This window comes from Myotis davidii, unplaced genomic scaffold (assembly GCF_000327345.1).
Source record: "Myotis davidii unplaced genomic scaffold, ASM32734v1 scaffold939, whole genome shotgun sequence".
In the NCBI taxonomy this organism is placed as follows: Eukaryota; Metazoa; Chordata; class Mammalia; order Chiroptera; family Vespertilionidae; genus Myotis; species Myotis davidii.
In genome coordinates, this window is record NW_006290535.1 from 62,354 (window position 1) to 74,465 (window position 12,112).

The 12,112-nt window shown below is 48.2% G+C and overlaps 1 protein-coding gene across 1 annotated transcript in view; it reads right to left on the minus strand.

Moving 5' to 3' along the window:
- Nucleotides 1–6,712: 6,712 nt before the first annotated feature.
- TTL (tubulin tyrosine ligase) overlaps nt 6,713–12,112 on the minus strand; it is a 20,576-nt gene continuing 15,176 nt past the window's right edge. Inside the window, exons 6-7 of the mRNA XM_006763578.2 lie at nt 9,778–9,921; nt 6,713–7,508 (exon numbers count right to left, since the gene is read on the minus strand). Coding sequence (XP_006763641.1) covers nt 7,397–7,508; nt 9,778–9,921 — 256 coding nt within the window. The 3' untranslated portion in view covers nt 6,713–7,396. The remainder of the gene's footprint in view (nt 7,509–9,777; nt 9,922–12,112) is intronic.

Sequence of the window (12,112 nt, forward strand, 5' to 3'; positions counted from 1 at the left end):
ACAGCTCCTCTACTTCCACCGGGTCTCGGTCCGGCGTTTTATAGGGTCGACTTGGGAACGAAACCCTGGCGTGAACGGGCCGGCCTGAAACTGTACCGAGCCGGAATGCCCCCTGCCCAGCTCAGCTTTGTCCTCTGGTTTTCCTTCGCTCCAGGGCCCGAGGAGAGCAATCTTCAAAGGTTCCCTTACCCCCCGTGACCGCTTTCGGATCGCTGCTGTTGCTGAGGCTTCGAGGGAGTAAATAGCTGACTGCTCTCTGACCGATTTGAGTTGTAAAGGCTCCACTCTATTTCAAGAAGTGCTCTGCCTCGCTGCCTGCTCCCCTCCATCCTGGAGGTGGGGGATGGCAGCGTCCAAGGGCCCCCAAGTCTTAAGATCCTTTAGTCTGGGTCCTCGGAAGCACTTTCTCTGAATGGGGGCTCAGCAGCACCTTCAAGTGCCTCAACTTCGGGTATGTTTAACAGCTGCATTTGGTACTTAGGTAAAATCAACAGGCAATAAATCACACACTCTTAAATTCTACCCGTTGGTAAGCTTTGACATGTATATACACTCCCTAGAGGCCTGTGTCAGTGTCACCAGTTTGTGTCTGTCTAGAAATGTGCCCATTTCATATAAATTATCTAATTTGTTGGCATAGAATTGTTCATAGGATTCCTCTATAATCCTCTTTATTTGTGTTGTAGTAAATTTAGTAATTTGAGTTGTCTATTTTTTTTTCTTGGTCAGTCTAGGTAAAGTTTTGTCTATTTTGAAGATCGTTTCAAAGCACCAGCTTTTGGTCATGTTGATTTGCTGTATTGTTTTTCTATTTTCAATTTCGTTCATTTCCATTCTAATCTTTTTTTCTTCTACTTTTTGGGGATTTACACTTCACCTTCTAAGGTGGAAAGTTTCTTAAGGTGGAAAAAACCTAATGGCTATTGATTTGAGATTTTTAATGTAACCATTCAAACATATAAATTTCCCTTCAGACAGAGCTTAACTGCATTCCATAAATTTTGGTATGTTTTCATTTTCATTTATCTCAAAGTATTTTCTAATTTCCCTAGTGATTTATTTATTTGATCCATTGATTTTTTATGGCTGTATTTTTATTTTCCAAATATTTATGATTTCCCCAAATTTCTGTTAATGATTTCTAACTTATTCCATTGTGGTCAGATAACAGGTGTAGTATGATTTTGATCATTTTAAATTTACTGAGGCTTGTTTGTGGTTTGGCATATGGTTCATTCCAGGGAATGTTCCATGTGCACTTGAGAAAAATGTATATTGTTAGGTGGAGAGTTCTATAGATATTTGTCAGATCTAGTTGTTTATAGTGTTTGCTATTTTCTTGTTGATATTCTGAGTAGGTGTTTTATCCATTTTTGAAAATGGAGGATTGAAAGTTCCAACTAATATTGTTGAATTGTCTATTTCTCGCTTCAGTTCTGCCAGCTTCTGCTTTCTGTGTCTTTGGGCTCTGTTGCTAGGTGCATTATGTTATAACGAGTGGCCCGGTGCATGGGTTCATTGAAAGGAAATTAATTAGAAGAGATATTTTAATATCACTATTCGCCCTTTCTTTATAATAGAAGTGTCAACCAAACTCACAATCGACAATGACAGATCGAAACACACGCATGCAATTGGCACCAGCAACAGCTTTATATGTGTCGCACATGCGCGAGTCAACTTAGCCTTTTATAGATATAGAATAAACTTGCTTAATTAGACCTGCTTTCTGATGTAGCTAAACTTTTTCCAGCCCAGTGAAGCACCCCAACTTCTCTTTCAGGTCTGTGAGGATCAAATGAGATGAGGCACAGGAAAACACTTCACAGACATTTGGTTAAAGTGTAAAGAATTTGCACCTGGCCATAAAGCAAGTCGTGTTCCTGGGCTGAAGAAACTCCAAGGAGGCTAGTCACAAGGGAGAGGAAGACAGGCATTGCTACATCACATCATTACCCTGTGCCCACAGCGACCGTTTCTGGGCTGGGCTGGGCTGTGAGCTGCATTTTGCGCCATGGGGTTTTGGCAGCATTGGCTGTAATTTGGTGGGGTGTCGCTCTGGGGTGGTGGTGGGGCTTGTGTCTGGGGTGGGGGAAGCCGACTGTTGGTTTGTTGGTGCCAGGTCCATGGTGCCATTTTTTGTAAATGGCTAGTGTGCATCACGGCAACTTCTGCATTGAGCATCTGCCCCCTGGTGGTCAGTGCATGTCATAGCTACTGGTTGGATGGTTGGAGGGACACTTAGCATATTAGCCTTTCATAGATATAGATTGTATCTTCCTGATGAATCACTCCATTTATCATTAAAAAATGTCCTTGGCCTATAGTGACAACTTTGTTTCTTAAAGTCTATTTTGTCTAATATTGTATGGCCACTCAAACTCTCTTTGAATTACTATTTACACAGTATATCTTTTTTTATACTTTTACTCTCACCTATTTGTGTCTTTAGTAGATTGCAGAGGTGGATCATGGTAGTTTTGGTTTCTTTTTAAATCCATTTTGCCATCTGTGCCTTTTGTTTGAAGTGTTTAATCCATTTACATTTAATGAAACTTCTGATAAGGTAGGATTATGTCTGCCATTTTGCTATTTGTTTTCTGTTTGCTTTATACCTCCCCTCATTCCTTCATTTCTGCCTTCACTTTTGTTAGTTATTTTCTAGTGTAACATTTTAGTTCCTCTTTTTTTTTTACTATAATTAAAGTTATTTTCTTAGTGATCAATGTGTATTGATGTGGATCTCTTTGAGTCTATCCTACTTGAAGCTTGTTGAATTTCTCACATGCATTTTAATGTTTTTCATTAAAGTGAAAAGTTTTTGGCCACTACTTTTTCCACTGTTTTCTTCCCCTTTCTTTTCTAGGACCCATGATATGAATATGTTGGAATACATGCATGTCTCTGGACAGATCTCTGGAGCGCTGTTCATTTTCCTTCTTCTTTTTTTTGTTCTGCAGCCTGAATAATCTCAACTGACCTCATATTCACTGATTCCTTCTTTTTCCAGCTCAAACCTGCTTTTGAACACCTGTATTGAATTTTTTATTTGTATGGTTGTACTTTCCAATGCCATTCTTGTCTCATTTAGTTCTGTAAGTCCAATACCTGGGCTTTCCTCAGGGACATTTCTGTTGACTGCCTTTTACCTCTATGGGCCAGACTTTCTCTTTTCTTTGCATATCCCATAATTTGTGTTGAAAATTGGAAGATTTTAAGGATATAATGGGCCAACTTTGGAAACCAGATACTCCCCCCACTCCAGAGTTTATTGTTGTAGCTCTTTATTTAGTGACTCTCCTGAGCTAATTCTGTAAAACCTGTATTCTTCGTTATGCATGGCCACCGAAGTCTCTGCTTGGTTACCTTAGTGGTCAATTGATCGCATAGAGAGTTCCTGAATGTCTGGAACAAGTAAGTCTCCTAGTTTTTGCCCAGGGACTGTGTGTGTGTGTGTGTGTGTGTGTGTGTGTGTGTGTGTGTGTGTGGTGCCTTCATGCTCAAGAAGGAGGTTACAGCTCTGCCTTAGTCATCACTTCTTGCTTGTGAAAACCCTCCAAGTGAGAGAGAGGTGAAAGCTGAGGGAATTCAGGTCTCCCCTGGGCACACACACGGCCCTACACATGTGTGGCCTTCTATGTTCATTTTTTAAAATTTTATCTTTATTGTTGAAAGTATTACAATGTCCCCTCTTTCCCCCTTCCCAATGGCTCTCCACCCTATAACTGCCCCCCACCCTCCACACACACACATTGCCCATGCCTTCACCACAATGTCTGTGTCTGCTGTGGCCTTCTATACTCTTAGAACTATGTTGAAGGTTTTTAAAACCTAGGTGCATCTCAATTACGAGGGACAATCTTTTGGGTTATGTATTAAACGACATGCTGGGTTAAGCCAACGATGGCCACACCTGGTTTAATTTGTATGGTCTTTGAGCTAAGAATGCCTTATATATTTCCTAAGAGTCGGGGGAAAGGCAAAGAAGAAAATGCATCAGAGACCCTGCATGGCTTGCAGAGCCTGAATACTTACTATCTGGCACTTTACAGAAAGTCTGCCTGACAGAGTCATGGACTCAGACAACTGATGGTACCCGAAACAGTCAACTCCAACACTGAGATGACAGAACCACAGGAACAAGGACACTTGAAATGTTATTACTTCACTTTAATGCTCCAGGCATTTTAAACATTCATAACATCACCTTATTTCAGAAGTCATTTCCTCTTAGGTACAGAGTCCGTGTATCACTGAATTTTCTTCACGGCTCCCACATGCTGTGGGGCCACTCAGGGGCCTTGTCTTCTCCAGTAGAGCCCCCGCCCCTGCCCCCCGACATGCACCGCAGCCTGACAACCTCAACAGTTAAACACACTGTGTAGCTTCACTCCCCTGTGGGTGCTGCGGATCCCGTACCTTCCCAGCACTACTGCTCACTCCAAGGCCGTGAGAAACATCCAAGGCGCTGGGGAATATCGTGTCCGCGGCAAGTGTGCCCGCACCTGCTCCACTGTACCACACAGACACTGAGGCACTTGAATGTTCTGGGTAAAACTGAGCTCTAAACATCACAGGAGTTACTTGTGAGGAAAGGGGCTTTTCTCTCAATAATTAATGGCCTTAATTCAGCAGATTTATAGATTCCTGTCTGTTTATATCCGCTGCCAAAACTGTTTAAGTAGATGAAGGCATGTTTGACAAGAAGCAAAGAGAGAACGGCATAGACGGCACTTGTCGCATGAACACACATGTCAACACCTGGTCATTCTTCCAAAAGGAACTTTTAAAAGCCCTGGGCCCTACGGGATTCCTCTCAGGTAATAAGAATGTGTTTTCCCTTCCTTCTCAGGCAGCGTGGTGCGCACGGCTGCCCGAGGTTCTGATTCAGTCGCCGGGGTGGGGAGAGGGGCACGGTGTGGTTCCAGCACACAGCCAGCACTACGAGTCTTGGTACGGAAGGCTCCCGAGTCTTCCTAATCTCACTTGTCCTCACGAAAGCCTGTGAGGTAGTCCCGGGTCTGGCAACAATCTCTTCTGTGAGACAAGAAACTAAGGCACAGAGAGGTCACAGCTCATCCAACACTGAGCAGCCAATGGCAGGGCCAAGACTGGAGCCGACATCGCCAATGAATAGCGCACCCCTCCCCAGCAACTGGTGACATGGACACGGACACGCACAGGAAGACTGACTGGGCAGCGAGGCCGGACCACCTGTGCCAGGACAGTGGAGGGGATGCGACGGTTCCGAGCCAACCACCCCCTGATCAGAAGTAAAGATAAGTAGACATGTATTTGAAAACACGTGAGGAATGAGGTATCATTTTCTTTTTAGAGCCTCACTTCCCTCATACATGTGCTACTGAGTCAGGTTTCTGAGAAAATCCATCGAGAGCCACAGACTTCCTAACATCTGCATTCTTAGCTCCGGCACTGTAGCCGCTGGAAAGCTCTCAAATATTCCTGTAACTTAGGTCCAAAAGGTCATTACACATCCGTGTTCCCATGGGACAGCCCCACAAGTTTTCCACGCTTTCCCCATTACCAGCTCGCAGAAGCCAGCACCCCACACTCTCTAAGTGGGTGCACCTGGCCACGCCCCAAGTCCCCAACCCCAACTCAGCAGCCATGCCGGGGGCCTCCAGGAGTGACTTTAACCACTGACAGTTTCATTGTGCTCTGCATGCAAACTTCACGATCTGCCCTCTGAGCGAGCAACCACGGCATTACAGTTCCAATTCCCCATGCAAGCCCACCCAGCCGGGTCTCTCTCCTCTCCCCCAACATCACACCTTCACACCCTCTGCCCACATGTAAGCTCCCACATCTCATCATACGTTAGGAACAGTTGCTTTTTCTTCTCTTTTTAACACTGTCTCCCAACCTAGCCGGTTTGGCTCAGTGGATAGAGCATTGGCCTGCGAACTGAAGGGACCCGGGTTTGATTCTGTTCAAGGGCACATGCCTGGGTTGTGGGCTCGATCCCCAGTGGGGGATGTGCAGGAGGCAGCCAATCAACGATTCCCTCTCATCATTGATGTTTTTCTCTCTCCCTCTCCCTTCCTCTCTGAAATAAGAAATATTTTTACAAAGTGTTTCTGACTGCAGAACTGCTTTTTTTGTGTGCAAGGAGGACGAGTAACGGAGTACACATACACACGAAGGCAGCACACACCGCATTCCGAGGAGCAGGGGCCTTGCCCATGGGTCTGCTGGGATCCTGGCGCTCTAAGAAGGGCCCCTTCACTCGGCTCAGCGAACACACATGGCATCTTGTTCTTCCCACTGCTAGTGACGTGGCCTCCTGAAAAGCCTGCAGAATGCTCCCCGATCCAGCCAGGGAAAACCACACCACCCCTAACAGGCCACAACTGTTGATGTACAGGACACTGTGTGAAGCTCTAAAACAACATCTTTCTCATTTTGGGAGACGCTCCCATTCAGGCAGACAGACACTCACTGAGAGCCTCTCCCCGAGGCAGAGCCTCCTTGCTGGAACACCATCCCCTCCAGCTCCCACAGCAGGTGCTGGGAGAGAAGAAGGAGATGGTGGAAGCTCCCTGTGTCAGGGGCAGGGCCACCTGGGAGAGGGGAATTCTACCTTCTCCTGACCCCCAGGAACTTTGCAAAAGTGCATGAATTCTGGTTCAAAGATAACAGACCCATCATATTTCAAGGACACCCAACTATGAAGCAAAGCAAGGCATTGTCATTTTTCTCTCATGCTTTTTGATGCTTGCAGGCTTGTGGCAAACTTGCTGCTCGGTTTCTAAAACATGCAGAGAGCAGACTGACAGCAGCGTTTGCTATATTGGTGCCCAGCCACACCCACCCCGACCGGAGACTGACCCAGTGCCTTCAGGAACAGGATGAGGACAACGCCCTGCCCTTTGAGGCAGCGCACAGCACGGAACCCAGGGCCACGGCGCATGCCGGTCCGAGTCTCACAGGCAGAGTGTCAGGGGGGAAGAGCAGGGACACAGGGCGACCTCCCAAACGCTCTAGCATCAGCCCCGCAGGACAGAGGTTGCAGCTGGGCACCGAGCTAAGGCACGAGGGCTGCAGCAGACCGAGAGCACGCACAGGTCCAGTGGCCCCGGGAGGAGAGGCGCTGCTTTCAGGACGGCCTTCGCATAGAAATCTGCTGCTTTCAAGGACGACAACCGAATCCCCGTGTTTTCCCCTTAGAAGAACGTCTTGCTCTCCCCTCGGGGAAATTCGTTGCAGTTTTCAAGTCTGGGTAGCAGTGCAGAGAGCTCCACCCGGAGCCCCTTGGGGGCACCTTCGCTCTCGCACTCCCGCCTCCATCACAGCCTTGTGAGCTGCCTCTTTCTCACTGTGGCTTCGCTGGAGCCATGGGGCGTCTCTCCTGGAGCAGGACCCCACGCGTCTCCGGTCACAGCCTGATGAACGCGGCCGGCTGGCCCTGCGGCTCGGCGTCGGGGGGCGGGAAGACGCTGGAAATGGCTATGTCCACGATGCCCTGGCACAGTTCTGCATAGAGCTTCCTGAAACGTGTTCAAAAGTATGTTACTGAGGAAGTTCACCAACGTGCAAGCGAGAAACCAAAGTTTTTCTCACCAGGATCTGCCCTGGAAATTCCACCCCCCGACCACATTGATACAGGTGGCCTCCGCTGTCCACACAAACACGGCGGGAGGCGCCGTGGGAAGACAACGCGTCTGGAAGCCCTCGCAGGTGCACGGACAGAGAATCCCACTCTGACGTGAGCCGCAGGGAAGACGGCAATTCCAGTAGAGTGGACGGGCCCTCCTGCTGCCTGTGCGGGGGACACGGAGGGCAGGCCTCCCCACGCAGAGCACCCACTCCTTGCGGGTGAGGAGACGTTAGGAAAGACTCCCCATGAGTGTCAGCTGAGCTGAGGCCAGGGGAATGAGTGAGGTCAGAGGATGGGGACAGGGTAGAAAAGAGGATGGAGGAGGGCAAAGACAGGGACAAAGACAACAGAGGAGGGAGGGAGGGGAGAGAGAGAGAGTGAGCTGGGTGGGGAGGAGAGGGCAGCGCAATGAAAGGAGAAACAGGGAGGAGAGAGAGCCAGGGGTTCGGGGAGGTGGATCAGTGCAGGTTGGTGCTGCAGACAAGGCACTGGCCTGGCCACATTGGCCCAGAGGCCACGTCCGGCCTCTGGACTTTATCCAGACCAGTGGTTCTCAACCTGTGGGTCGCGACCCTTTTGGCAGTTGAAGGACCCTTTCACAGGGGTCGCCTAAGACCATCCTGCATATCAGATATTTACATTACGATTCATAACAGTAGCAACATTACAGTGATGAAGTAGCAACAAAAATAATTTTATGGTTGGGTCACCACATGAGGAACGGTATTTAAAGGGCCAGAAGGTTGAGAACCACTGGTCCAGACAATGGAAGCACCAAAGCAGAAAAGCTGAGGAGGACAACTTCAGAACGGCGAGGAGCCCCTCCGCCCCTGCCTGTTCCCTCGGATGTCTGCCCGCCTCATGGGGCCGCTCACGGGGCTGAGACTGTCCCTCAGGACTGGCTCTAACGTAGAATAAAACCAGAAATGTGTGGTCCCGAGAGAAACTCACTTCTGATTATGCTCCGGGGCACCCGGCCTAGGAAAGCAGAGGCCTTTATTGTCCTGCTTCCCGATTTCCACCAGGAGAAATCCTCACCACCCGGTTTCCCCCTCCCAAGGCAATGGCGTCCCGGCCGTCACCCTCCCCGTCACAGGACCTTCTCCCCGCACCCCGTTCCTTCTCCCCGCCCCGAGGTTCTAAGTCGCAAACCACGTAGCCGCCCGCCTCTAAGGAACAGTGACAGGAGCCGTGTGAGGCCTGATGGTTGTTACTAAAATGGGGGCTTGGCCCATCCCCTGCCCCTGGCCTCTCAGGGTCCCCGGGTCCCTCGTGGCTTCCAGGCAGCCTTACTGTAAGCCCCACCCCCAGTCCAGCAGTCCTCCCCTCAGAGTCATGCACCTAAACCACAGAACCTATTGTCGATTGCGGACGTGTAACAATATGATTCCCACAGTAATCACTCGGGCAGTGTCTGCCCGTCTCTCTCCTGCAGCGGACGGCCCTGAGCACACTCCTCTCTGCGGGACTTCCCGCAGACCCTTCGGAAGATCTGTTTCTCCAGGACGTGGACACGGAGGAGAAGGTGACCATGGATCTCGGAAGGACAGAGCCTTTAAGGATCGAGTCCCAACGACTCTCCCTCACATGTGCGGCGTCCCCTCCATCATTCCTCACGGCACGACATGATGCCACCTGCAGCCGCTTCCCCCAAAGGAATGGGAGCTCCCCGACCCGCCCAGGGCAGGTTCCGCCCACTGCGTTCTGCCCAGAGCCTGGCAATGAGCAAGGCTCCTCTGGTGCCTGGTGCATGCCCCTTCCTGAAAGCGCTCCCTCCTCCTGGGCACACGCCACGCCTCTCAGTCCCAGCTCCACTGCATCTCCGTGGTTCTCCAACCACTGCTGCCGGAGGAGCCCGACCTTCTTGGTCGTCACCGTCTCCGCCCCAGGACCCTGCCCGCTCACCTCCTACACTCCCCTCCTCCCGCAGTCTCTAGCCGTGTTTGAAACTCTCCCAGCAGTGACCACCCGCCTGAGCGGTCGAAACGCTCCACACACAGGGAAACGGGAGAGGAAATGCCTCCGCAAAGCCTCGGCCAGCAGGGTCCCCGGGGCCTCCTGTCCTGCCACTTCCTCCCTGACTGCGGCCCTGGGCGCACGGCCTTGCTGGGACAGGTCTCCCAGCCTCCACCTGCTACCGCCCGCGCTGTGAGGCTTACTGAGCACAAGCAGGGGCGCCGTTGACCTCGATGAGCCAGACCTTCAGCTCCTCGTCCACCATGAAGTCGAAGCCGAACAGCTGGAAGCTCTGGTAAGGGAGGTGCCGGGTGCTGATGGCGGGCTCCACGCTCAGGAGGCAGCTCCTGCGGGCAGAGGGAGAGCTGGCTGAGAGGGGGCGAGGGCGAAGGGGCCGGAGATGGGCCAGAGGACGGCCCATGAAAGGAGCTGCCATAAATCGGCTTTGGCGTCCTCTCTCCTTTAAAGTTGTCGCCGACAGGTTATTCAAGACAATGCTACTTACCCAGCAACTTGTGGGAAGACCTGTCACCACGCATTGTCTTTACAAACACAGGCGGCTTTCCCAGCTCCGAGCTGTCACCCGGGCCCCGGAAAGGTGGGTCCCTCCCACAGGACAGCGGCTGCCACCTTTTGTTTATAATAAATAAAACACTTCCATGTACATTTTCCATAGAAAAGAAGTGGACCAATGGTAACCAGTGAGGGCAGAATTGGCACAAAGACTATTGGCCTCATTCATTCCTTTTGCTTGTTCCAGTCCTGTTGCCAAATAGTTACTCATTAAAAGATTGAAGAGCTACATGTATTGAAACTAAATGTTGAAACGGAATAATTACTAGCATCAACTACTGTTTCCCAAAATTGGAAAAACAGAAACATGGAATATGCACTAAAAACATAAACATTTGAAAAAAAGTATAAAGGTTAAAAGTGAATCTCAGAAACATAGTGAATAAGTAAGTGAGGTCAGAGGTCAGGCTGCCGAGGCCAGAATTTTGGTCAATGTTTTAACCTCTTGGAGCCAAGCTTTGATTTCTATAAAGCAGGAGGTAGAATAATACCTACTCCTGGTGCTGAGATGGGCTAATGAGGTAATTACACAAGGAGCTAACGAATAATAAGCCACTGTCTTCAAATACAGCCATCCCAGAATACGTAGGCCTTTTCTGTTTTATGAAGATCTTCCCTGATTTTCCCCTAACCAAAAGTTGGGGCAAATCCCTATCTATAATAATAAAAGTGTAATATGCTAATTAGACTGGACAGCCAAACGACCTTCCAGATGTTCTTCCGGACCACCTTCCAGACGAAGCCGGGGCTGCAAGGGCTGAGCCCTTTGCAGAATTTTGTGCATTGGGCCTCCAGTCTTAGTAATAAATATGTTATGATGACTCTAAGATGACCACAGATAGCTGTCCTTATACGCCACTGTACAGTTAGAAGGGAAACTATGCAGGCTTCCTTGGGACAAAAGCCATAATTGACAAGATAATGACCATGAATATTCCAAAATTCAAGAAGCATTATGAATGTGTACAAAGAAGTGTGTACAAAGAAAACTATACACTATACACATCTCATAGTAAAATTTATAAAATAAACAAAAATTAACCTTAAAAACAGACTTAAAAATCATTAAAAGCAATACTAAGATTTCAACTGACATCTCAGCAGAAAAAATGGAAGCCAGAGATAATGGTGCCACCTTCAGAGTGCTAAAAAAATGTTAACTGCTGACCTAGAAATATTTTTCCAGAGCAAAAATCCTTAAAAAATGAAGACAGCCCTAACTGGTTTGGCTCAGTGGATAGAGCGTCGGCCTGCAGACTCAAGGGTCCCGGGTTCGATTCCAGTCAAGGGCACATGCCTTGGTTGCGGGCACATCCCCGGCAGGGGGTGTGCAGGAGGCAGCTGATGTTTCTCTCCCATCGATGTTTCTAACTCTCTATCCCTCTCCCTTTTCTCTGTAAAAAATCAATAAAAACATATTTTAAAAAAATGAAGACAAAATAAATATACTAATAAAAATGAGTCTAAAATACATGGAGCATTAACGACCATCCATGTATCCACATCCGTACTTTCAGGCCTCCTCCTTGGGTCCCTCCTGCTTTTTCTCCAGAGAAAATCACTATTTTGAATTTTTTGCTTTTCTCTTTATTTTTACCACATATGTACCTTCCTCTAAATAATGTATTTACTAAACCTGGCTTGTTTTTCAGTTTATATGAATAGAATCAATCTGTATGTGTCTTGTACACAGCTTTTAATTTTTTATTTTTTTGTGATTGACGTTATGTTTGTGTAATTCCAGTGAAAACACCCTTCAGGAATAAGAGAAATAAAGACTTTTTCAGATGATGGAAAATTAAGAGGACTTATCACCAGCAGAACGGCTCTAAAAGAAATGACAATGTCTGACGGGAAATGATACCAGAGAGAAATCTGGAACCTAGGGACTAAAGGAAAAGAGAAAAAAAAAGCAAATATATGGGTAAATAAAAATGTTTTTTTCTTATTTTATATTTAAATGTG